This window comes from Aulostomus chinensis, chromosome 20 (assembly GCF_037954235.1).
Source record: "Aulostomus chinensis isolate RoL2024-O1b breed Wild chromosome 20, RoL_Achi_v1.0, whole genome shotgun sequence".
Classification (NCBI taxonomy): domain Eukaryota; kingdom Metazoa; phylum Chordata; class Actinopteri; order Syngnathiformes; family Aulostomidae; genus Aulostomus; species Aulostomus chinensis.
This window is the reverse complement of record NC_141339.1, coordinates 10583383-10611176: the sequence shown is the minus strand read 5'-3', so window position 1 is coordinate 10611176 and position 27794 is coordinate 10583383. Positions and strand designations below refer to the sequence as shown.

Below are 27794 nucleotides of genomic sequence, written 5' to 3'. Positions count from 1 at the left end.
TGCTCCTCTGCCCTCATATTCTCTGCAGTAGTCCACCTATTCTGGCAAATGCGATCTACATTTCCGTTTCCAATACTGCTTCCACTTTCAGCTCACTTGGTATTTTATTTGGGAGAACATTGCAGATTTAATCGATGAGCGTACCTACTGGCCTTGGCAGAGGTGGAGGTCTGCGAGTGCATTTCTAGTAATGTTATTCATCAATTTATTTCTGGTAATGTGTCTGAGACATGGCAGTTGGCATTATGAAATGACTGAAATCTTACACATATGATCTTATACAATGAAAGCTTTAATTAAGTTGCAACTCCTTGGCCAAGTTCCTCTCCTTTTATGGATTTTATCTATTTGGAGAATTTATTTTTATTCTGCTTATTTGTCTCATTCTTCATTGATTCCATACTAATTCCTGATGGGTGCTTGACATTTATTGTATGTCTCTTGCTATGAGATAATAAAGGTCTTTTTGGGTATCTTTCATCACAAAACAGTGCACCTTGGAGTTTTTTCTGTGTACCAGTTTTCTTTTTGGGGAACAAGTAGGCCTTCTCAGGCTTTCAAAGTCAACACAATCATTATATTCAGAAGCTGTGTGTCTGAACACAGCCTGTATATCCCATACATGGGACTACACTAACTGTAGGGTCTGGTCATAATTTGCACATACATTTTTATGTCTGTTTCCATGCAACAGACCCTACTGTTAATCATCTTATCAACTATTTTGTAACCCATTTGATCATCTCATTGAAACATTAGAAGAAGTCAGGATGGATAATTAAGAAGTTTTTGTGACAGAAACCCAACTCATTTACAAGAACACTAACCTCTGAGATAAAACGGCAAGTGGGCTAAGCAAAACAGGTGCATTGGTGTGTTACGTCATAACCAGGAGAGGCCTATGTCACTGGTTTACAACTGTCTAAAGCTGACATGATAGATAGACCAATTGTAGGATGATGGTTCTGGGGTGATCTATGCTTACTAATGAGCATTTTGTCGTCAAACCACAACATACGGGTCCTCCTTTAAACAATCCAACAAGCAGGGATAAAGTGGCTTTGGTGCACGCCCAATCCATTCAAATCGGTTTAACAATGAATAGTCAGGGAGTGAAGTCCAGTGTAAGGCACAAATAGGTTGTTATCAGTATCAAAATGAATCACTGTTATGTTTTTTTTTTCCTTTGGTGTAAAACGAAAGTGACCAGTCAACACTGTCATCGATCACCTTAAAGAGCCGGTAGACCTTGTGCCTTGGCATATTGCTATTTAGGTGGTGTATCCAGTGAGGTTGAGGAACAAATTTTCTGATGAAGAAACCGCTTGTTTCCTACTTGTTTGTCTAAAAATATTTCAGAAGCTCAATGCTGAACTTTTTTTTTTTCCACTGAAGTTTCCTCTGTTATGTCAAGTTTATTACTCTACAGTATTAAGAAACCACAAACATTAATACTAAATGCAAACTGGAAAACTCCTGACATGGCATCCCTGACAGATATTTAAATCATCAACAAAGTTATGTTGTTGTGTCTTGTGCATAAACGTGCATAGCGTGTCTCTCAATGTAGAGAAGCACTAATCAAATGTGCATCAGGAGTTGCCACAGTGCATACCTGAGAGCATGATGACGATTTGTAGGAGCAGCACAAAACCAGCAAAGCTCCCTGAGGTGAAGCAGACGTGATGTACAAAATGTTTTAGGAGTGATCTTATCTGTGTGGGTGCAGCTCATTGTCTGAACATTGCTCCCTTAAGCAGCAGGACAAATATTGCACAGTTGACTTTAGACTTGGTTTTCATTGGTGCAAATGGTTTTTGCTGCCTCAAGATGGGACCATGCCAACATAGGACCTAATCACATCTCTTTCTCAAATGGACATTGCAAAGGGCACACTTAAAAATACAAGTACATTTGCTTGTCAAACGTGTGTGCATGCAGGATGAGAAACTGAGTGCATTTCCTTGGTTGTACAAAACCAATATAGGAGCAGCCATTCAAATTAAACAACTCAGCCAAAAACATGTAGTTGGAAAATGAAAGATTAGACAGCCTAATATTTGCACAATTCAGCAGTGTTTATTTAAGATTTTGGGAACAGTTCTGACAGGATCTGCAAGTTAGGAAATTCTCTATTATGGCCCCACTTCTCCCTATTATGGCCCCTCTTCTCTCTAGCCGTTCTTTTTCTCAATGCCAGCAGGAGTTTGCAAAAATTGCAGTTGTAATTTAATCAGTGTTTTGTTTTGCAAGGACTCTCCCTTAACCACATTTTAATGTCCCTCTTCATTTCTGTTACCTCATCAACAGCAGGGATCTGTGCTCCTGTTACATCATCTAAAGCAGAGTTTAACGGCTGGTTTATTATGTGGTTGGATCTTGTGGCAGAGTCACGAGTGTGGATTGAAGGTTGATCAGAGGAACCCTCCTGCTGTTAATGCTACTGGCGGTGTTTGGAAAAGGGAGCTGGAAATTGTTCTGTCTGTGTTCAATATCGAGATGCTGTTAGAGGAACCACAGCATAAAAAGGGAAAACCCACTCACTCATTCATGCAGGTATCAGTACACCAACTGTTGACGTGCAGAAAAGGCCTCACGATTTATAGCTCTTTCTACTCCCTCATCTCTGTGTTGCTTTTGGTTACGTAATCCTCACTGAACGTTGATAGTAATCCACATTCTCCCCACCCCCTCTCTCTATCCCTTCATCTCTATGTGGCCTGCGCAGGTTAAGCCGTAGAGGACTCTCGCTGGTTGCCGGAGGAAAAGATGTGCGATGGAATGGTAGCATTTCAGACGAGAGCCCTTTCCTCTTCTTTCTCCTCCTCTTCCGCCACCACCTCCTCTCGAGCCCACAGGCTGGCTGCCTCCATGCTTCTCCTCTTTTTCACCCTGCTCCCTCATGGTCACGCATCAGGTAAGAGAAACACACACACGCTCTCTGTCTCTCCTCCTACATGATAGACATTGACTAAACCGCCATCTTTGCCTGTCTCCAGTGAATTTATAGAGGTTATTTTCATTCATCTTGCAGGTCAGTCAGATTAAATTGGCTTCCTTTACCCTTGGGTCGGTCAGGTTGCAGCTTGAGATCTCAATCCCACCCACTCTGACAGTCTGTTGGTTGCCCTAATGAGTTACAACAGTTTTCCTTCTCTATTGAGTGAAACAGAGAGATCATGTTGTTTGTGGTCACATTGCTGTCATAAGGTTTTAATCAGCCGTGACATTTAGTGTCCTCTGAGAGCTTTCAGCAAAGCTAACTGGCTTTGGCCATTACACTACACAAAACTCACAGTTTCAGCTTTAAAATTTGGGTTAGCATTTTAGACAGTAATATTGGAATAGCAAGTATTGGATTTTCCCAATGAAGGTCAATTTAGTTCATAGTTGGAAGTTAATGTAGACATAAGTAATGCTCATTTATCAAGCCTTACAAAGCATATAATGTTGATGCTGTGTACTCATTGAACCCCTTTTGCTCGTGCCAGCTTTCCTTTCACTTCAGCACTCCTATGTTCCAGTCCCCTCCCACCTACACACACACACACCACAAACGCACACTACCCACGCACAAACACTACCCACATGCACTGTCACACTCCCCCCACATAGCCAGCTTGTGAAATGTGCCAGATGTCCTTGCTACCGTGTGCAGGAGGAGCTTGCATGTGTGGATGTAAATGCGTCTGACATGTAGTATAATGCCCAGGGATGTTTTTAAGTGTTAATTGATTTTCTTACTTTAATACCTTGAACAAATAAATGAGTGTGGAGATGCAACAGAGAGAATAGAGAGAGATGGGTGGATGAGACAAGGGAGGGGGCACTGACGATGATCCCAAGTGTATCCTCTCTCTCTCTCTCTCTCTCTCTCTCTCTCTCTCTCTCTTTCTCTTTCTCTTTCTCTTTCTCTTGTCTTATGTAACACATGTGATTCATGTAGAGCCCAGAGGGACTGGTATCACACTCACGTTCTAGGTCTAACACACTCAGACACATACATTGGCAGTGCCTACCAATATCAAGTTAAATGTGTCCTCAAATCCCCATTCCACGTGCTCAATGTGCTATATATATGTATCTGTATGTTTTTTTGTTTGCTCTACATATTGTCAGTGGATATCATGCTTCATATAGGTTGGTATGGAAAATTGTGGTGAGATAGTGTATCAAGAAATTACCCATGATGATTAGAGTTCCCTATAGCAACCTAAAATTTCCTTTTCACTACTCATAATGTGCCCAGCTATTCAAGACTGTCAGTTAGCTGGTGGAAAGGGACAGCCAGTTCTCTAAACTATTAGGATTATTTTCACCTGGCTAGTTTAAAGACGAGTGAGAATGTGTATACCTGTGAGGAAACTCTGACCTCTGTATACGGATGTGTTAGAGGTGAGAAACTGGTCATGTAGATGGTGAGGTGGTAAGTTGATGTTGGATAATGTGATAATGCCTCTCATTCATGTAATTTCAGTTTATTTTAAGGCATTAGCTTAACATCCACACCAACAGTACTATATGCTTATGTGCTTGTAGTGAGCCATAACAATTCTATAAACACCATTCAACTTGAAATGATACAAAGAAATCAAATTATATAGCAAAGTATTTCATTAGCAATGCAAAGAGTGCACCAGAGACACAGCCTCAGATCTGTCACAAGCGCTCCGCTTTCTCCGATCACCTCATCCGGATCATCTTCACCGCCTGCACATGGACTATTACATTAGCAAAACATGTCAATAAAGCCAGTACCCAGTGATGGCTCCTACAATCGGGAAATTCCTAATCAGTTCTATACAATCACAAAGCACAAACAAGTTCACCAAGACAAAGCGTATGAGAATTGTAAATGGTCCTCACCTATCTGAAATCCCTTCAATTGATATCAAAGATACCACTGGTTAATACAGTCATGTGGTTGCAGTTTGAAGCCATCAGTTTGATTTCTGCAATCATGGAAATCCTGCAGAGACTCTAGTTGTTGTCCTGATCCTCCCGTTGAGAACAGTCAGCCAGGTCATGTCATTCATTCAACATTCAGGTGCTTTGCATTGACTGATCATTGAATGTGGGCATTTAGATGGCTGGATGTGAGGCAGATATTTCCAAGTAGACTGATTTTTACAGGGACATTGCCTGCAGGTAAGCGTATGCATAATTTTTAAAATGTTGAATATTTTTGGCACACAGCATTTTTAGTTTTTGTGTGCACATACACTTTTAGTAAGAATCTGACGGTTTGAGAATGTGACCCTTAACTTTGTATTAATCATGTTATATATATTTACGTTGCTTTGATATTGATGAGTGACTGGAAAGTTGCATTGATAATGTAATGTTTGGTGAAAATTGTTCTGGTGATTTTGTGTAGCTCTGGTGACAAACAAATCAATAGATGCAACTGAAATCATCACTTCCTTGGCCTTATGGTAACAAACACCGCATGTGCAGTGAGATTTTAGAAGATGCAGTTGCCTGATATGGTAGTTCTTGAATGAACTAGTTAAACCTATAATTAGATACATTGTCATAAAGGTGATGAACTCATTTTATAGCTTTAAAGTCATCCATCATATTGGCTCTCATGTTGGCTGGCCTCTTATTTTCTCCTGCTCCCCATACATAATTCACATAGGTAATCCCTTGACATATTCCAGAGATGGAGATTGCTCTGGAAATTTTCATGAATATGAAATTTCATCACTGCTGACAGGCTTATTCCAGACTCATACAAATAGCAGTCTGTGGCATGAATAGAAATTGATACGAAGATATACTACAGAGCATTTGCATACGAGAGCAAAATCTTTCAACAGCAGAGACCAGCAGACTGTGCAGAAAAAAATTCAACCTCCCCTTTTGGTCTGTGGAGATCTATGCATGTTTTATAGATATTACCCAGAGGAAATACTGTTTTTAATTGATTGGAAATAAGATGGACAGACCTGAAGAATTCTGGCTCCCACTTTTGGTTCCTTTAACAAAGAAACCTTCCATGTTGGTGGCCTTGTGTTGTTTGTGGCAAGGTCAGGACTACAGTGTCCTGTATCAGTTAGTGTACTCTGTTAGGACGGATTCACAAATCCTTAGGAGCTGCTGTATTTTTAGATTCTAACTGTGTCCAAATCATGTCACGAGTCCAAGTCATGTATTTCGTACTGTTCAGCTGTGTTGTAAACAAGATTATCAGTAGCAGTATCTGCTGTGCCAATGTAAATACAAATACAGATTTGTGTTTTTGATTAGTGTCTGCAATTAATTTGTGTTAACAGAGTCAATAAATTTTCAAAAATGAGCAACATGCTAAATAAGGTCTCTGCTACCTTCAAGCAGGGTGCCAGAAGACAAACACAGCAAACAAATAGCCATTTGGTTCTTGTGTATGCAAAGGATAAATGACATCAGTGTGGAGGATTTACAGGGCACAGTTTAAATGTTACTTGTTTCAAAACTTCCCTGAGTCAATCTGACATCTACTATGTTCCTAATATTGAGTCAGAATCTTAAAGTGAGCCTTTGTGGTTTTTTTCAGAGGAAGTGGTGCGAGACTGAGTCAGAACTGAGAGGGGAAAAAAGACAGAACTGAGTGCATCAAAAGGTCTATTTACATGATTGTATGTCGTGTTTTGTACTCTGAAATTGTTACATGTAAGGAGGCAGAAACACTTGGTCCATCCTTGTTGGCACAGTTTGGGAGTTAAATATTGCCTACTACAACCCATTGTCCTTTGAAGTTGAGTTAAGACTGTACAGGAAAATTGCAGCGAGGACCAGAAAGCTCACACAAACAAGCCTGCTGTGTGCTCTGTGTGGCAGTGATGTTTATATATGTTCACGTGTGAGAACAGGAAATGGTTTTTCCTGGGCCTGAAAGAAAAGTGGAGTCATAGAGGTAAAGGAGAGAGCAGGGGGAAAGGCTAAGAGATGGAGCTGAGAGCTGCCTTTCTAATTTCCTGTGAGATTTGTGTTTTCGGATCGATTGTTGTCCATTGTTGGCTTGAGCTGAATACATATTTCTGAGACTGATGACAGGCTAATGCCCTTACCAATTCCCTGGCTTTGTCAGTTCTTGCATCAGTGTGTAAGACCAACCCAAGGGTATCAGGATGTTCTCTTGAAAGTTAAGTTGCTCAAAGAAAAGGACTTGACAACTCCCTCTCTGTAATAACAGAGTATACTCTAGAGGCTTGCATGGCGTCATTCCTCTGACCATAGAGGAAAAAGTCTGAAAGAGCCATATCCTACTTCTTCACACAGCTGTAGTCTTCAACTGTTTGAAACTTGTTGCTTCCTAAACTAAACAAATACAAAGGACTCATGGGGTATGTCTGCCTGCACACTGTCCAGCCTTTGCTGAATTTTTGCACAGGAGTAATTGTCCTCCGGCTACACCGTTTTTTAAAACCTGCCTATCTAGCAATTACCTGTTCACAATTGTCCCCCGAAGTCCTGTTAGCAATGTGTAAGCAAGCAGACCAGAGTAAAGCAATATGTCATCTGCTCCTGGCTTCTTTTTGAAATGTGAGAACAAAGAGGGCTTTTAGGGGGTGTAAGAAACCACAGGCAAAACCACAGCAAGCTGTAGCTCCACTAGATCACCAGCCTACAATTAGGACTGCTACCTCTCTCTCTGTGTATGTGAGAGTGAGTGAGTATTCCCAACACAGCACTGCCCATTTTCTAAGATGTCTCTGTTCTTTCTCCCCACTCCGCTTTCTTTCTCTCTTTAAGGCCCCTGCCATTAGCCAGGTGAGACCAGAGACCATTAACAGCAGTCTGGTCGAATCCATCAGCCTTTCTCTTTCATTACATGTGTGTTTATCACTTCAGTCATCACTCTCCGTTCTCACCCTGTGTCACTTAACTGCTCCCCCACCCAATCAATCCCAAAAGGGAAAATTTAAACGCCTCACCACAGAAAGAAATACTCCATGGAAACAGATACTGCAGTGCGGATGGGCAAAACAAGGACCATTTCATTCACTTTAAAACTGTCAAGCACACTGTTACATTACTTGTTTAAGATCCCAAATGGGATAAGTTATTGTTAGCTACACATTTCTGCCACTCCACCTACCAACATTATATCATAAAATGAAACAAAAAAAATTCAACATGTTTTTTTTTTTTTTTGGGTTTCCATGGTAGGCTAGTGTGCATTTTTGGTTAAAAAAAAATGAGGTGTTACAAGTTGAAAAACACAAGTTGTTGTATTGCTCTGCAAACTATTTCTAAGGACAGTACCAGAAAGGTCAAGGTGTGAAATTTAATTGCAGGAGGTTACAAGATACTTATAATGCTGTCATGAATTACTATACAAATTTTTGCCTGACTTCTATAGTCAAAATATTTTTACCAAGACATGAAATGTTTCTATTTCTATCTAAAGCGTGTTAAACTGCTCAGTAATCTTGCGTGTGTCAGGAAGAATTGTTTTTTATGCACAATTAATGAAATGCGTTGTCAGCCTGTGTTTATCATATATCAATTGCGATTTCTAACAGTACTGCACAAATGTTGCAGAAATTGCATACTTTTTCATATTTGTTACTGCTATTTATTTGATTTGGTAAACCTTATTTTTTTCTTCAAAAAGTACTGCATAAATGTTTCTTTTTAGTTTTTTCTTAATGTTAGTTTAAGTTTTTATTCAAGGCTTGAGCAATGCACATCTCTATCTTATTATCTATCTTATTATTTGTTTTTTGTGCATTTTTCTTGATAACCAAAAGGGTAGACTCATGATGTCATTTATGAAATTGCACTTTTTTACACAATTGTGTCAATTTTACTTTTTCATTAAATTTTTCAGCATGTGTAAGAAATGACACATACGTTTTGTACTGATGCTTTTCAGGCAGTTTATGTAAATAAGTCAATGTCTAATTTCAACCATTAAGCAAGTCAGCAAAATAGGAAAGACAAACAGCTTTTGAAATGCTCCCCACAGGGATTCAAGGTGTGAAAGATGGCTCAAAACGGCACTTCACGTCATAGACCCAGCCTTGGTGAAATCAAGGTTCTCAGTAAAATGTGTGTGGTTGTGTGAAGCAGCAGGCAGTCATAATGATTTCCAAAAGGCCTCATCTGAGGGACCAGCCTGCTGAGTGGAGGACATCAGTGACTAATGAGCTGCTAAATATATCCTCCAGTCTCTCCTGTCTTCTGTTGCACTTTGCTTCTCTTCCTTCTTAGCCTTTCTTCATTATTTGTCTTTGCCTCTCATGTTCTTTTTAGTGTTTTTTTTTTTTATCTTTTTTTGATTTTGTACCTACACTCTATGTCCCATTTCTGCCTGACTTTACCTCACCCTTTCTCGTTTCCTTTGATGTCTGCTTTACATTTCCACAGTAGCATTGAGAGCTCATTTTTCATCGCACCTTCATTCAACACTAGTATGCTGTTGAAACATGTTCATCAGCTTACACATAAGGTACCAGACATCCTACACACATACACTGAATTTGCCAGTAGTTAAGGTATTCACACCATGCCAGACTGTGGGCAACCATGATCAGAGCCTGTGACGTGGATACTGCATGAATGGTTCTTTTTATAACGGTGCATGTGGCTCTTTTTCTTTCTAACCATTTTTTTCAGTTTCATAAGTAAAATGTGATTATCTTGATGTATAAAACAAGGAGATAGCAGTTGACCAATTACCTGTCTGACCAATAAAGCTATTCCTGTAGCTGCACTGTGAAGCACTCTTACAGTTTTACCATTAGAAGTCATTTAATTTCAAGCAGCAGCAGTAAATGTTTGGCTTGCAACAGTGGTGTTTTAGTACAGCAGTTACAATTCCAAACCACAGACATTCTTGAGTTACGCAGCCTCGGCACAGAATACACCTCTGGTTCACTTGTTTATTATGAAGCATCCAGACCCCTCAGGTCATGCGGGATGCATTTACACAGTGTTCTCAGGATTAAAACTAACAAGGTGAAGCAGCTTGTAGTTTCTTTGCTCCCCACCACTCAAGCAAGCTTCCTGTATAGCAGAGGTCCACTAAAACTATCAGCACTTGTAGTTCACTTCTTGATTACCATTAATTCAGTTCTTCTCTTGAACTATTTATTTGCTTTTCCGGATTATTTAAAGGGAGCCTTCCAGTCTTCCTAATGTTCTTTTGCTATGCCTATGTCAAACACATTGAATTGTCTTCCTAGTAGTCTGAATGTTGCCGTAGGAATAAAAATACCTTGCTTTTTGTTACTTCAACATGCCACAGTTGCAGCAAGACAGTGGAAATTGAGTAATGCTGTATACCATCGTACGCAATCCATTAATCTCTTAGCATTTAGTTTTAGTCCAATTTAAGCTCATTAGAATCTTTCATCAAAAAAGCATTCTCCCTTGTTTAAAATGAACCCATCCATAGGGAATAGAGGCCACAGACAGTCAGTTAGGCAACATGTGAAGTAAACCACTCCTCTGTCAGACTCCTGAGGGGAAGGGCTGGGCTCTACATGTGCTATCTTGCTGTGTTTATGTTGTTCATGTCATAGCGGGAGGCAACATTCAGCTATGTCCCCCTTACTGACTGCATTTCAACAGAAACTCCTCCATCAAGACTGTTGATTTTTTTTGGGGGGGGGGCAATTTTTGCTACATTGCACATTTGATAACAGATAACAGAAGAGAAGAGATGCCAAACAACAATTTATGTTTGCCTATCACCCTCCAGAGAAAAGTCTTAGCTGAATTCAGAACAGCGGCTGTAGAGCTTTTAGGAATTAAATGCCCTCCTTTAAAGATATTTCAGTGTTTTGAGTGATTTCTGTGGCATAGGCCTCATATAAAGCAAGATCTCCTACACTAACCTTTAAACCATGGCTTGTTGAATTTTGACCTCAAATTGATGGTATATACTGATGTCTAAACTCGGTCTAATTTTGGCTTGCGGAATGTCCTAATTAAGATTTATTGTCTCCTTTTTATTTGTTATTTCCTGTTTCTCATTGGTATGGTCATCATCCCTGATACTGGACTCAATTCATTAGTTGGAGTGTTGAGATGTTTAGTAGCCAGGTGGCTTAGTGACACGTTAATACCTTCTGTCCTCATTACATCATCTGTAAACAGCCTCCCACAGCAAACAGTAGCCAAATAAGGAAGGTCTTTGTTTAGCTCCACACGAGTCCATTTAGATAATTATATCAGGATTTGTGACGTGTGTTTATATCTTGTCCATATTTGTTTACATTTCTGTTTGAATAGTTTGGTAGTTTAATATTCAGTGAATCTTAATTCTTTTTTTTTTTCTAAACGTGACAAATAGATTATGTAAGGTGTCAGATTCCAAATATCTAAATATTAATATTTGTCCAAGTTGCTGTTTGGTGTGGCCAACACTTAAAAACCTCAAGCACTTCATTCATAATTGTAAGAGATGTGAAGAACTCTTCCTAAAATGCAGCTGCACCCAGCAAATATTTGCTTTTGTTAATTGATAAATGATGGAACAATCATCAAACATGTGATTAATTAAAGTTAAATCATGTTATAATGAATATTGTGTTTTAACAGCACATTTTTTGTAGAAATAATTGTGAATTGTCAAAGTTAGTTAGACTCCAGTATCAGATTTGGTTCTTAATACACCACTTTGCACATTTTACAAATTTTTCCCATAAATGAGGTTGGGAAACAGTTCTTTGAGCTTGTCCAATCATTCTTGAAAGAGATTGCTGGTGGAAGGAGCTACATACAGACTACCTGACTGAGCTGTGTGAATCTATTTGGTCAGGAATCTCATGGATCTGATGTTAGATTCCACCACAGGAGCTGGACGGGGATTGTAAATCCACTCTCATGTCAAGCTCTGTTCGCTTCACATTGTAATACACACTGTAACCAGAGAGGTGAGAGTTTGCTCCCCAAAATTTAGCTTCAGTGTTTGGTTTAACATATAGCAGGTGAGAGACAGATGGATCATAAAATATTCTCAGGCTCTTATCGTGCTGCAGCATCGTTTGTCATATATCTGGATAATTTTTTTCTCTGTGTACCGGAGATCCTAGCCTGGCTCCAGCCCTTGAATCTCTTTGCTGACTGCAGACCCACTCAGCCTTTAAAAGGTAACAAAGTGTCATGACCATGTACCTCCTTGGTGTTCCTGCCAGCAATATAACCAATTGCAGCACCAAGATTTTTTTTAATCATTTTAAAATAGATAACTGTGCTCTTCCTATGTTTCATACAATTTTAAATACCGGTTTGAGAATCATAATTTTTAGGAATAGAAGCAGTTTCATTTTGTTGTACACTATAGTGCATTCTGAAAGAGAAATGTGGGTTTCCCTGTGTGATCAAACTATGTTTCAGAACAAATCTTGGAATCCGACTTATTTAGAAATATAATCTGAGCCATTGTCAACCACATATCCTGTTTACAGGGTCACTTGGGGCAGGAGCCTTATCCCAGCTATCATTGGGAAAGAGGCGAGGGGTTGCCAATCCAACACAGGGTCACATATAGGAACAGACATGCACTTACACCTGTGGTCAATTTTAGTGTCACCAATTAAACTAACAAACAGGTTTTTGTCATGTGCGAGGACACTGGAGTACCCAGAGAGAACCCATGCAGACAAGAGGAGAACATGGCCAACGAGGCCCAAACAAAGGCCCTGACCAGTTGATGGATTTGAACCCAGAACCTCCTTGCTCTTAGGCAACAGTGCTATCCATTCATCTGTTTACCTAAATTCCACATACATTCTCAATTAAACATCGGGAAATATGCTGTTCATAGAAGAGCGTCATGAGAAGCACAGATGGGTAGCATGTTGTTTAATGGTGTGTGGTCATTTTGTATTTCTTTCTTTATGGAAGTAGGTCTTTTTTTATTTATTATTAACTACTTAGGTATCTCATAGAGGGAAAAAACTATACATTTAGGCAGACACTCAAGGCTGTGTTAATAATTTCAGTATCGGACATGAAAAAGTGGTATGGAGCTATCCCTTCTTGGATATACCCAGAATGTTATCAAGGTGGAAGCCATTGTATGTTGTGGGCACAAACTGGGAGAAAAACTGCACACCACTTCAGTCAGTAGAGCAGCCTGTATGGTTATAAACACTGATGCTGGTGCCATTTGTTCTTCCTGTTGCTGAGCAGTTGCTCTCTTAAAGTTCAGCCTGACTTCATTAAGATGATGATGGACAGCTGCAGTAGTGATTGCTTTGTTCAGTGATTGGTAATGTATGCTAGTCTTTATCAGTGCTTTTCTAAATTACCATTATCATATTACTATGTTAATTTTACAGAAATTAACAGCTGGTGTATTGTTGAAGGTGTTGGTTCTCTCTGCAGTATGCCTCCTCCATTTAATGATGTCAGTGAAGTAGGTGTGGTGCTACTGCAGTGAGCCTGCTACCACATAAATCCTACTGTTAAGTTTCAGTTTCTAAAAAATTATTAGAGCTCTTAGATGTGCACTGCCCTCCCCAGTGGCTATGATAGTAACAGCGAAACATCAGCATGCCAGAATTGGTCGGTAGCAGGGTTGGGTTTGTCTCCCTGACTTTCACCTTTGGCAAATGTCCTCAACACAGCACTCTTTCCTCCGCTGGCTGGCAGCTTCAGGCTGCTGAAACATGATCAGCTCACAGTTGCATTGACTGTTTGGGAGGGGGATTGTGTGTGTCTGAACACATGCACATGTGCATAGGAGGGGGACCCACACACTCTTTTGTTTTCCTCTGAAAGCTGAGGAGGAGGAATGTCTGCCTCCCAGCTGTCCTCGGCAGTGAGGGTGATAGAAGAGAAAAGGGGGACTTGCGGTTTGCCTTAACTAACATCCTCCCATCTGTTACTCGAGGGCACAGAGTGTGTGTGTGTGTGTGTGCGCGCATCTGAGGTTTGGAGAGAGGGTCACACTATAGTGATCCTCCCTCCCCTGCCCTCAACCGCTTTGGCCTCTCATGCATATCTAACCCTTCAAATGCAAAGTTGTCTGTTGTCCTTTTTGGAGGCACACTGCTTAAATCTGTTGCTGCACCCCATCCCTCAGTGAGCGGGAACAATGGGGTGTAATGGCAGCACACGTGGCTTTGTAAATGCATTGCAACAGCATTGAAAGAATTGGTGGGATGAGGTAGGGTGTTTCTGTCTGTTTAGAGACTTCCTTCACCCTGGGTGGATCCATATCAAATGTGTTTGTGTCTGTGTATCTGCCACATCTGCAAGAAGAAATTTGCTGTTTTTACAGTTATGTTGAAATGCTCTTTTGGAAATCCACAGCTGTTTGACTCATGTTTTCTGGCAGATTTTTTTTTTCCACTGTTAAGGTAACAATTGCTTGGTGTGTGGGTTTTACTGTAACTCCCCACTTGCTCATAGTACAACATGACACGATTAGTATCTCTGGCCCAGACATCAAGTATCCCATGTTACAGTCCCATGTCACCCTCCCAGGTCAGTTGTGTGGCTGTAAAATAATCTGTGGTGTGTTGGTGAAAGAATGAAAGTGAGTAGAGGCAGGTCACTCTTTTCACACATACACACCATATCACATTTCACAGCTGCACCATGACAAGTTCAGTAATTTATACTTTACAGTCCACGTGATATTACTGCATGATGTTTGAGTTATTGTCTATGTCTGGAACAGACGAAAGAGGACTCTAAACTATCCGTACAATGTTGGCCAAACCAAACAGTTTCTTTTTGTACCCTGTGTTAAACTTCACACCTATCCTATTACCTTGCATTTTACAACTTAACTTAACTTGTATCCCAGATGTGTCATACTCACCACCTTATTGCAGTTTTTATTGTAAAATTTAGAGAAGAATACCTTTTTTTTAATACCTCTGTGCCACATTGTACATCTCTAAAGAAGGGTGAGGCACATATTACTTCAATGGTGGCCTCAGTGCATTAATTACATGTGGAGTTTAGAAATTAAAATTACCAGTCAGGCAGTACAGTATGAAAGACCTGGGTGTGTTTCTGTGTTTCTGAATGTTAGCGTCATTATACTGACCTTAAGTTAAGGTGAGGCAAGTAAATAAATGGTAAAAAAAAAAAGGGGGGGGGGATTGCCATGAAATTCTTTGAACCCTTTCTTACATTATTGTATGTATTCTTTTGTCTGCCCTCTATGTTAAAAGAAATATTCAATTTACTGTGAACATAATTAAAATATGCTTATTCACATTTTTAAAGCTGGAACCACTGAATGTTGCTGTTCTTGTTTTTGACTGATTAATCTACTATTTTGGGGGGACTATGTTAGAAATGTTCATAGTTTACAACAAGATGAACTAATGAGAGACCCTCTTTTGTTTATTTAAAGCATTTAGTCACCATTTGGATTATAAAGTGGTGAGACTTTTTTTAACACTATCCCACCATGGACTCCCCTACACCTTAATAACAACAACAGCTTGGCCAAAAATCCTATGGATTACTAGGAAAGACTTTGGAAACCCGATTTTTTTTTTTTTTTAAGTCTCATCCATTGACAGAAAGGTCATTAAAAACAACAACAGAGGACATAGAGAGAGGCCAACAAAGGAACAAGAAAACATATTTACAAGGCCAAAGAGAGCATCATCATCCGCTCGGTTTTAAGATTAATCCAACACACACATAAACAGCCCCTCCTTCACACGCAAATTCCCCTGCTTCTAGACACACTAGACGACATGCATAAATACTGGCGAACACACCCTCTTTTATGGTCTATTGTTCTAGAGAGCGACAAAACAGCTGGTTCCAGAAGTCATCAGTATCCTATCTGTTTTAACACGCTCTCAGCTTGTAATAGAGGATAATTAGAATTTTAATTTGCCCGGGCAAAGCAGGCTAAAACCCTTGTCCTCCCCCCAACTGTGTTTTCACCTGCCCCCCCCCCCCCCCCATTGCCAGCTCTGAGCCATCAGTAACAGATGGGGAAAGGGAGATATTCACAGCCAGGCAGGCACTTCAGAGCAAGGCAGGGGATTTTGACGCCCCCTTATGTCTCCGGCAGCATAGCCCTAAGGTGCTGGATGTTGGGATTAGGAATCATCCCTATGGGCGTCCTATCCTAAACCAGTCTTTCTCCTACTACTTGATATGTTACCTCTACCATTTAACAGTTAATCCGGTTGATCACCCTTCATTAATGTGTATTGTATATTCCAGATTTTCTTAACTTGCTGCGTGTCAAAGTTGCTTTCATTAATGACTTTGTGCAAGTGTGTTTTTTCCATCAGCTTTCGAAATGTACTTGTGCCTCTGTTTAGTCATTATGCTTTCGAAATTTCTCCAGAATCCGTTCTCTTGAGCAAACTCAACATCAGACCAGTGGGAGCACAGCTTGTGTTTAACTGTGACTCATCCCCTTCCTCATAAGCACAAAACATGGCGTTCTGAAATCCACTCTGGCAGTGCATAGTGCTTTAATCAATCTGGGTTGTTTCTTTTTCTTGTGTGTTTTTAGAGCAAATATTCATACTAGGTTGGGAGGCTGATGGAAAAGAGGGGGACAGAAATGTTAAATATATTTACAACCCTGTCATCTCTGGATCCTACACTGGTGGTCATTGTTTCCTTCATCCATCTCTGCATTAGCCCACCCCACAGTGTAGTATGTAATATAGCTGGCTGCTGCTTTCCCTCCCATTGTTGTTTCATTCAGCCTCTCCCTCACAAACAGAACTACTGGTCAGCCTGCCACAGCACGTCTCTTTTTGGCTTGTAATTGCTCAGGGCCACAGTGCTTCATGATGCTGATGTTTTTCAGTGCTCTCTTCCTTCCTTCATTTCTACCCTCCCCCTCTCTTTCTGCCTGTTTATTTAATGAACACATTTCCCTCCCTGTAAGTGCTCTTTTTCGGTGACTCTTTTTCTATCTTCTACTCTTTTTTTTTTTTTTTAACCTGGCACCATGCTATCATTATTATTGTTGATGTTTTGCAAACCTCTTTCTTATGTTGAACATACTGTGTATATATATATTTGAATGCTCTTGTTCTAAGGCAGGCTGTGATGTGTTTAGACATGTGTAATCCCAAAAGAAAGTGAGTTTAAGTTAACAAAAATCTCACTGTTTGCGATTTCACATCCACATTCTGACATTTTTGTCTCACGTTCTATTCACCACCCAGACAAAGGATGCACTAAATGAAATGGCAATTGCTTTGACCTCTTTTTTTGAAGGTTTAATGTAATATTTCATTGATGTGTATCCATGTTTTATGAAGTTAGCAGAGATGGTCTGTTAGGCTACATGGCCCACTTCCATTATAATCACAGTTGCACGGCTCGGACGATGGAAATTGCTGGGAGCTCACCAGCGCGTCTTTGTGTCAGCACAGGCAGCACAAGGTTTTCCTGGCAAGAGAACGGAAGGCTGGTTTGTTGGGCTTTTGAAAGGACCGCAACATTCAAAATGGACCTGCATTTTCCTGCTTTCATGGTTCACTCTGCCGGACTTGACCTCAGTAAACTCTCTGAAATGATCTCTGTGCAGGAACAACTGGGGTAAATCTGACACTGTAACACTTTCCTCTGAGCTTTATTGGCTATGCCCCCTTTGCTAATGCAAGTTTTTTTTTTTTGTTAAATTAATAGACATATAAATCAGATTTGGCTAAATCTACTAGAAAGCTAGTGCTCCCTCCATTATATTTAAAAACCTTGCAGTCATGAGGGCATGGTCCTTGAATTAAAGCAAGATAATGCTGTATTTTTCCTCCTACTGAAGCTCATTATCTGGTCTCTTCAGTGTTTCCTTTGTAATCCTCTTTTTTTTTTTCAGCAACCACCACATTTATAAACAGAACGTATTCTGGTTTTGTGTGGATGAAGGAACTGCCCCCTTCAGGTCTTTTTGTTCCCTGCTGACTCACAGCCAAGGGTCATCAATTTATCACCCCTTGCCCCTCCCATTAGCACCATGAGGGCCTTCAACTGCCCTTAAGCAACTTGACAAACAACTGCTCAGGTCATAGTGTCAAATGGCATGTGGCTTTGCAGACAGTATTTCTGTATCTGAGAGAGGTGCCATAAGTGCATTTGGATGGGAAAGATTACCAATTATACAAACAAATTTTGTGCATATTCTAGCATGTTTGAGCATATCTTAAGTAGCATCAGTATCTGGGCATGCAGATGTGTCTCTACATATTCCAGCTACACCACATTATTATGCAATATCATTGTGTGCGATAGAATTGTTGCTGTTTATGATTACAGTTTCTGAATTTGTAGATTTCAATCCTACCTTTAATGCTAGAATCTGCTGGTGTTGTGTATCCATGGTGTCACAGCACGTCTGCGAGAGATTAGTGATGGTATGGCCCCGCTGCTCGCCCTGTCTTGTAGGGACATTTTCCATCTTTCATCTCAAACCTGAGCTTAATTCACACTCATGCTTTCTGAACATTTGGTGGAATAATTCAAATCTTCACCCTCGACCAACTTTTTGGGGAATGACGAACAGAAACAGGAGAAGGTGGTGGGAGTGCTAATTTTGTTTGCGCAAGATACACTGAGTTCAGAATGTATTTATCCGTGATTGATGTCCAGCTTTTTACTGATCCGGACTGGCTGAACCTATGCAGCTGTGTCTTAAAATGAAATCCAGCTTATATCGATTCATCTGGGAATCTTTACACTCCTATTATAAGCCACTCTCAGTATTTGCTGCACAAGCTGTGTCATGTTTTAGTTTTGTAGTTAACCTGTGTAATAATCCTGTGGTAACTCTGTGTTTGCTCCGCTTAGCTGTTTTTTTTAGTTTTTTTTTAGCACTTACAGCAAAGTCAGTCCCCAACTGAATTCTGTATCATCACACCCTGGTGTTGCACATCTTAGCTCTGGTGCTCACATAGTTGAATGTTTGCATATAGTCTTTTGCTGCTTGTTTAAAGTGCCGCTTCTTCCTAGAGATAAGAGGATGTCAGTGTCATTGCTGTGGAAATCTAATCACACAGAGGCAAGACAAAGTGGTTGTTTGCAATGTTGGTATATTTAAGGCAAGAAAGTGTTATAGATGGCAGCTAATATTATTTTATACTGTACATACTTAAATAATTGACATCTAACTTATAATGTCAATGACTTTATAGTGTCACTTATAGCATTTCCTGTTGGTTTGACGATGTTAACAAGGAGAAACTTTGCAGATGGTCTGTTGGTTTTCGATGCTTCTAACACATAAATTTTACATATAAAATCTGGACTTCAAGTTTATGTGAACACAGATGGGTTTTAGTGAAGATGCCTAGAGTAGAGGTGGAAACGCTCCCCTGTAGTCAACCCCCACTGCTTGTATAACCTCTTCACAGATGAGCCAGATTTGTAGTCATAACATTGGTATGTCTCTATCTGTAATTTCAACAGAACTCTGCTTCAAAATCATAACAAAGTAGAGTCGTCCTCCTGCTGTCATGTCGTTTACACAGGTGTTGCATTACAGCAAGCAGGAGATGCTTCTCTCTTGATAGATTCCAGCACCAAATGTGTTTGTTTGTGTGTGGGTTTTTTTTTTAGTATTTGGAGCTTTAGGAGTGCAGCATAAATGAAGAGAACTTACTTGTATACTGATATGAAATGCATACAGATAAAAGGAGCTGCAGCATAATAGAGCATTGGAAGGTGGACTACAGTACAATGAACTCTAGGTCCTTGTCCTGTTTTTATTGGCAGGCTTGCAGCTTCGAGTCCTCCTCTCCCAGTAACTGGGGCTCGCTGAAGATCCTGTCTCACTTGTAGAGATAATATTGGATTCGGATGAAGACTTTTTTAATGAGCAGTGGATAATCGAGATACATTATTTCTATGTGAAGCTCCTTGTGACATTTTAATCCACTGGTGGCACTTCAGGTGATCTCTGTACTGCACGGTGTGGCTGTCTCCACCAAACTTGTCATAATGATACAGCGCCTCTCTCATGCATGCATAAAATGCAGCTTAGTTTCAAGTAACAATACCTTGGAGCTTTAATTATCAGCTCCTTTTGTCAACTTGACAGAGTTTCCCTTTGAGAAGTTGTTTGACCCAGTGGCGGCTGCCGGTAGAGGAGACGAGCAGGGAATTTATGTCAGCATAATGATACAGTCATACAATATTCCAGCAGGCCCACAATAATGCAATGTTTCATTGTAAAAGCAACTGTCTATGTACTCATGCACGGATACTTTCCTGGGGCCAGTCATAACAAGCACTAATAGTGATCATACATACTTGGTTTACTTGACATAACATTGTTGCATTAGTCTTCAAAAAAGGGTCACATATTAAATATCCATTTGCCACTAACCCTGCAGTAGAAATTCATATGTAAACAGAATTTAGTTGGGACAGTTGATTCATTTGTTTCACTACATTATTAAAATATAGTTCAGGCTTACCACTTCTAGCCCCTTATATGATCATGAATCCAGTGTAGAGCCAGAGGAAGACACCTCTGTTCTTATTTGCATTCAGAAACAGTTGTTAGGCTTTAAAGCAGCTAACTAATTATTTCTCCCCTCAATTATTTCTGTGTCCTCAGGTTGTGCGCGGCCGCCTGGCATGCAGCATGGAGACCTACTGAACCAAACCGAGGCCAACAGGGGCTCTTTTCCTCCAGGTACCCTGCTGACCTATGGCTGTGAACCTGGCTACACTGCAGATGGACTGACCAGCATCATTTGCACCAGTTCTGGAGCCTGGTCCCATCAACCCCCACGCTGCGTCAGAAGCACTGGTGAGTGTGATTCCGTTTTACTCACATACCAGGGAATGCTTTTAACAGGGAAGTAAGTTAATGTTCCAAGGAAATGCTTTTACTTGTTGTTTTTCTGTTTTATTGATTTGAAGATCCTATTGGTAACATTTGACTAACGGATGAATTATGTATGCGGTGAAGTTCTGTATTTCAGATCTCATGGTCTTATTCACAAGTGTAGGTAACATTTAAATTGAGGTAGACAGGCAGATCAGTGTGACATCAGCAGTAGTAAGGATTTGGTTTGGCATTATTTTTTCCATAGAGAGGAAACACCAGGCACAACTGCATCTTACACCGGCTGCGATGCCGCTCACCTCCATTCTCCACACATGTGCAATTTCCTCCTGTAGCATTTCAGCCAGATCGCATTTTGCCTGCCTGGTTATGTTAATTTGCTCACATTCTGCTCATTTGGTCTTTGTATCTTGCACATTTAGAATACATGTTCACATTTGTTTCCTTTTCTGTCTGTTTCTAGGAGTTTGCACATTGTGTTATATTTTTTTTTAGCATACTTGGCAAAAGAAATGCTATAGATTATCATTTCATTGACAAATTCATAGAATAATGAAGAATTTTACATTACTTTAAAAGGTGTACTTTATAAGGTGTACTTTATAAACTCTTAAAGTTGAATGTATCTACACACACACACACACACACACACACACACACACACACACACACACACAAAAAATAACTGCAATAAGTAAGAAACCTGTCAGTTGTACATCACCAGCAATGATTGTCCAGCAGGAAAAATTGGAAATTTCGCCCAAAATTTGAGCATTTAAATCGGGGAAGATAAATCTATCGAGAAGTAGAATGATGTTTTTTCCTAAAACAAAACACTGGCAATAATTGTGGGGGAAAAAAATCTGTTTTTTCTCCAGTGTGTTCCCCCCCCACCGAACCAGAGAACGGGGGTTACCGTTGTCACCCCTCCCCCTGCCACAGCCTCACCCAGAAGACTGTCATTGAGTACTTCTGTGATGAGGGCTATGCGCTGAAGGGAGACTACAAGTTCCTAACCTGCCAAAACGGCGAGTGGGATGCTCCCATGCAGATAAGCTGCCGACTTACCCAAGGTCTGCCATCAATGCTAACTTTGGTGTCATGTGCCTTTGTTTGAGACAACACAGAATGTCATGCAGGAATGTTGATCTGAAATCATTGTCATCATCTCTGTCTTATTGTGCCTTTCAGACAAGGAGCCAAGCTCTCCGCTGGGCATACCAGCACTGTCGATCGTAGCGTCCACAGCTAGCTCTGTGGCACTCATCCTGCTTTTAGTTGTGCTGTTTGTTCTTGTACAGCCAAAACTCAAGTCCTTCCATCATAGCAGGTAAGACACACATCACTGTTCTCTTTGCCACATTCTTCACTTCCCCACCACTGTAATATAATCGAACATCAAAGCCTACATGCCAGCTCAAGTGTTAAACCAACAAATGAGACTGTTAGGGGGACATTAATGCTGCTCAATTTACAGCCCCCATCTGATTCTCAATGCGTTACAGTCAGTGCTAATAACACTTTATAAGTGTGGAGATAGTAACACCACTGCACACAACTTTACATATATACTTGTGTGATTCAAATGAAGGTGTTAAGGTTTATAAAGGTACCTCAGGTTGTTGCTGGTGGTATGAAGTACAGCTGATCTGCTCATGAGGATAGGATAACAAGAATAAGAAAACAGGGCCAAATTTCAACAATTAGTGGAAGTTGTGTGTTGATGGAGAGCCGGTGTTAGGGGTGGCAAGATTGTGATGTGAATGGCTTCATAGAGACGAATTCGATCCAAAAATTTTGAGGCGTCGAAAGCTACTTTTTTTACATCATCTGTCGGCGTGTCTTCATAAGACTCTGACAGCAAGACACTGAATTTTAATTTTAATGATCAGATTCAGGTCGCAAAAGAAAGAAAAAAACCGTATCTTTACCACGTATGAAATGTGAACGTGACCTAAATTATCTAATTTATTGAATAAGATTCTACGTAACTTCTGCTGTTAAAACTGATGATCAAAAAGATCTGAGCCAAAAACAAAATCAAACGACAACAACAAAAAAACAGATTCGCAGTGAGATGTAGTCTTAGTTCCAGGAAAAAAATGGCTGGTTTCCAGATCTCAGCTGAAAAACTGATGAAATTTAAAAAAAAAAAAAAAAAAAAGGTTTAAGGCTACATTGCCTGCCAGTTTTTGTCAAGATCAGATGATTTAACATTCCCCACAACCTCCATGATGCTCTGTGCACTCTCAATAAACACTTATTTGTCAGCCTCATACACCTTGAAACTTTCATGTTTGCTGAGAAAGAACACTACCCTGTCTAAGGTGGTGCAGTTAAAGCGCCTCCTATTAAAACACACAGTGACACAGCAGATTATGCTCGTCATTCTTTCTCTGGTCACCTATTATTTCAGCAGTATTGGTTGAAACCATTTATGCAAATAAGCTGTCAGCAAATGATTTACAAGTCCTAGCAACTTGTTTTGCTAGTTTGCATTTTCTAAATACCTGAGAAAGGAAAGTATGAAAAAGAAAGTGAATTCTGTCATCGTAGTCTCGCCTCTGCTGTGGCTCTGATTTTAAAAAGAAAAAAGGCTAGAACAACTTGATCTAATGCTGCTTGGCACTCGTGTTGAGGGTGTAGTGGGCCTGGGGGCTTAGTGCAGCCTGCTACAAAGAGATTGTACAGTCAAGCTAATCACCTTCACTCAGAGGTGCTTCTATGGTATGCAGCACACATGACGGCAACGTGCCTTTCAACCTTAGCCTCCTCACCACACCCCTCCATCTGTCTCACTTTTTTTGTCTCTCCATCAGGAGGGAGCAAGGCGTCTCGGGCCAGTCCTGCTCCATCATGGTCGAGGGGGTTCAGGTGACTCTGCCCTCTTATGAAGAGGCTGTGTATGGCAGTGGTGGGCCCTGTGGTGCTTCAGGTCCTCCTTCTCCTCCTCCACCTCCTCCAGAGTCCCGAGTCCCGATCGTTCTCTCTGAGGGCCTTCCTCAGGGGGCCACAGGAGGCCCAGGCCCTAGTAGAAGCCGCCATAACAGAGACTTAGACTTCTGTCTCCCATCCACTTCTTCCTCATCCACCTTCTCCTCCCGCCGCCATGCAGAGACAGTGCTTGTTCATCAGGCACCCTCTTCCTCCTCCTCCTCCTCCTCTTCCTCCACGTCATGGGCTAGAGACCACCCTGGGGGTGCGTGTGCAGGCCCTCTACCTCTCCGTAGAGACTCCGAGAGCAGCGACCAGCACAGTCTGCTCTCAGTCACCTCTACAGATGAGTTTTCTGATGGTAAGAGCCAATGGTTACTCTACTAATGAGCTTCCTTTCTACGTCACACTTATTGTTGTTACAGATATTTAGAGCTTCAGTCATTGATTAATCTGACCAATACTTTCATGGCAATTCAATTAATCAAATAGTCTATATATATATATGTATATCTCTCTCTCTCGCTCTCTCTCTCTCTCTCCATATATATATATATATACACATATATATATATATACATATATATACATACATATATATATACATACATATATACATATATATACATATATATATATATATACATACATATATATATACATATATATAAAATGTGTTTTTTTTTTTTAAATGCTCATCACAGTATACCAGACCCCAAACGGATATCTTCAAATTCCTTCTTTTGTCCATCCAACTGTCAAACCCAAATAATTCTTCATTCTGTCAGAAATGTTAAAAATCAGTACAACCTGATGTTATAGTGTCTGGAACCAACACATATTTGACATTTTGGCTTTCAGAAAAAAACTGAATGGATAACAAAAATGGTGATTACTTTTCTATCAATCTACTAATTAATCGATCTCTTAATTGTGTCAGCTCTACAAATATCTGCCTCGCAAATGATGCTTTCAATATTTTTGGAGACAGCCAAAAGCGTCTTGTTTTTTCACACTTAATATACCACTCACAGTAAAGAAATATAAAAATCATTCACTTGCAACATTTGACTTGCCAGGGACCAGTGAAGAAGAAAACCACCTGTCAAAAATACAACACAATATTCAGTACATTAATAAAAAAAAAAATAAAAAAAACACCCCAGTTCCAATGTTATTCATATAAAACACTCAGGCCCGACTGCACATATTCATCAAGAGATTCATTTTCAATTAACAGTTCTCTCCTTATTACTTAAAACATTCTAAGCGAACTCACCTAAATATTTCATTGATTTTTGTTGAAATTTGCTTTTATAGTTATTACGATATGCTGTTCTCCAGAGATCCTGTTGAATACTGTGTTGTTTTGTTTTTGTTTGTTTGCATCTCGATGAGATGAGGTGCTCAGGAGCAGGGACCAACTTTTGTATGGGGGGGGGATGTCATGCAGCAAGTGTGGTGGATGACTCTACTGCTCCTCACTAATACATCTGCTCTGTTTCCCTGCAGATATTCCCTTGTTGAAGGAAGCATGAAGCCTGCCAGCCTGCTATCAGCGTCAGCAGCCCTCCCCAGTTCCCCTGTCTCTCACTGCTGACCAGGACTGACTGTGGCTGTCAACCCACTTGCCCCCAACTCCCCTCAGCAGCCTGCAGAGAAAAAGACTGCCCCGTGAAACCTATTCTGTCATTGCTACCGATGCAGAGCAAAGCCATCAACCAACCAATACTCACGGCACATTAGCATGATGGAGCACCACTGGACCCGGCTACTGGATCGAAAACAAGCCAGACAAACAAAGTGGTGCCGCCTCAGCAGAAGTCCTTCACATCCTTGTATATGAGTAAAGCCTACAGCACCAGTCAACTATAGGCTCCCCCCAGGTGTAGTTCCCTATTAACAATTCTCACAGAAGCTTCATCCGAGAAGGTTAAAGCAATCAAGACACGTCAGTTGTCTGGGCTTACTGTGGATAAAACTAAAATATATCACCTAGTGAAGTTTGCTCTTGCCGCTGTGGCATTCAGAATCAGAATCGTCTTCCCGCTGTACTTGAAAAGTTGTGAGTGACGGCTGGGTTTTGTGGCCCTCTTTGTGAATGCTGCATGTTGTTTTTAGTTATTGCTGTCACAGCACGGTGGCCCACTCTGAATGAAGCATGAAGCCTCCTCTCTCTAGTTAGCTCTCTCTCGCGATCCAGTTGACATCTAGCATATGGATTAGTGGGCTGGAGAGCTGAAACAGGGTGCAGCATTCTCCGTAGCACCGTATCACTACCACAACAATATAAGGAAAAAAGAGAGAGAACCTGTCGTTTCTGTTGCCAGCTGCACCCGCTTGCTGTCAGGAAGGTGCTCCTTCTCTGGCATGAGTAGGATCGATTGGTGATTTGGTTCTAAGAGGCGTCGCTGCCTTTGAAAGCATGACACATCTTCCTGGTGAGGAGAGGGGAGACTTTCAGTTGATGTGAAGGCTGAGGAGGCGGTTGTCTTTCAGCAGGGTGATTGGACACACGACTACACTTTGAAGTGGTTCGTGCTCAGTTTTCTTTCCCACTGTATTTATTGTTTGGTGTGTGCTGAATCTGGGTCTGCGAGTGCGAGTGCGTGTGCGCGTGCGTGTGTGTGTGTGCATCTGTGTGTGTAAGGTAGGGAGAACATGACATGTCCTCATATGGTGAGCCTTGATACAGCCATTTCCTGTTTTGCCTGTCTTCAGATCAGCAACTGGCTTCAGCAACTGTCCCCCATCTCTCACCAGAGGAAAACATCCTTCTTAGCGTTCTTAAGTCATATGAACAAACCAGCGTCACTTGAGGCAACGAGTCCAGTACACAATGTGTGTATTATTAATCTTCTTTCAAAGTAGAATATTTATCGTTTCTGGCTGGAAAGCGAAGCGGACCTGCTTTGCACCACCTTCACACTGAACTGAAAATTCCACATTTGTGCATTATTGACACAGCTGCAACTGGTTGCAGTGAAATAATTTTTATATATATATATATATATATATATATATATATATATATATATATATACACACATATATATATATATATATATATATATATACACACATATATATATATATATATATATATATATACACACATATATATATATATATATATATATACACACACACATATATATATATATATATATATATATTTTTTTTTTTTTTTTTTTTTTTTTTGTTGAATATCACCCCACCCCCATGACATTCCCTCAATTACATTTCTAATGCCAAGTGCAAAATTTAAAGAATCATGTTGTTGTAAGTCCTCTTGTTTTGTTGTCACTTGAAAGTCTTTTGAGCTGGTCATCTTGGAAATGGCATGACTCCACTATACCCTGAGAAATACTTTTCAAGCCTCACTGTTAAAAGAAAAGAAAACCCCATCTGATGATTTGGCGTTTGCAGCCGTCTACATTATTAATACAAACAGAATGTTGCCTTAGACTTGTACATTTTTATTTCATGTATAATCACAAGCCTCCACGTTGGTTGCTTTTCAGTACTGCAACATGTTCTGTTTTTTCCCAAAGGCCTTACTCTATTCTTTTCTATTCTATGCATACAACTGTAATTGTGTATTTATCGATGAGTTTACGTTTGTTGTGGACAAGACTAAAGGAATGTCCATCCGGTTTTGTTCTGTCCTCCCCGAGCTCTCCAGCTACTGTGATGATGACAACGATAATAAACCTATAAGCACCTATATTTCATTATTCCTTTGCTTCTCTTTTGCTACCTGGCATACAAATGTTATGGGATTTAATGGAGAAAAAAAGAACTGAAATTAATGTTGTGTTCAGAAGCACTGTTGTACGGTGTTACTACCCTGAAAAATAACAGGTTGGGAAAAAAAAGTACTCATCTTGATTCTTGGTTTCAATGCTTTCCGCTTTGGATTTTCCTCTGTACATGGCAGTGGGTGTGAAAATAGTAATTTAATATTTGTATAAAGTTTAATTTAATTTTACAGTGTGTATATAACTTTCTAATTAAAGCTTTCTTTTGAATGTGGAATATGATTTGTCATTTGTTCAAGCTGATTTTCAAGCACTTTCCCTTCATTTAGCTGTGTAATCCAAGGAAAATACTTCTTGTACTG

General features: G+C 40.3%; 1 protein-coding gene across 1 annotated transcript in view; it reads left to right on the top strand.

The window, feature by feature from the left end:
• susd6 (sushi domain containing 6) overlaps positions 1 to 26679 on the top strand; it is a 38581-nt gene extending 11902 nt beyond the window's left edge. The window contains exons 2-7 of the mRNA XM_086190208.1: positions 2729 to 2917; positions 20504 to 20698; positions 21616 to 21810; positions 21929 to 22067; positions 23557 to 24032; positions 25184 to 26679. Coding sequence (XP_086046334.1) covers positions 2770 to 2917; positions 20504 to 20698; positions 21616 to 21810; positions 21929 to 22067; positions 23557 to 24032; positions 25184 to 25209 — 1179 coding nt within the window. The 5' untranslated portion in view covers positions 2729 to 2769 and the 3' untranslated portion in view covers positions 25210 to 26679. The remainder of the gene's footprint in view (positions 1 to 2728; positions 2918 to 20503; positions 20699 to 21615; positions 21811 to 21928; positions 22068 to 23556; positions 24033 to 25183) is intronic.
• Positions 26680 to 27794: the final 1115 nt, after the last annotated feature.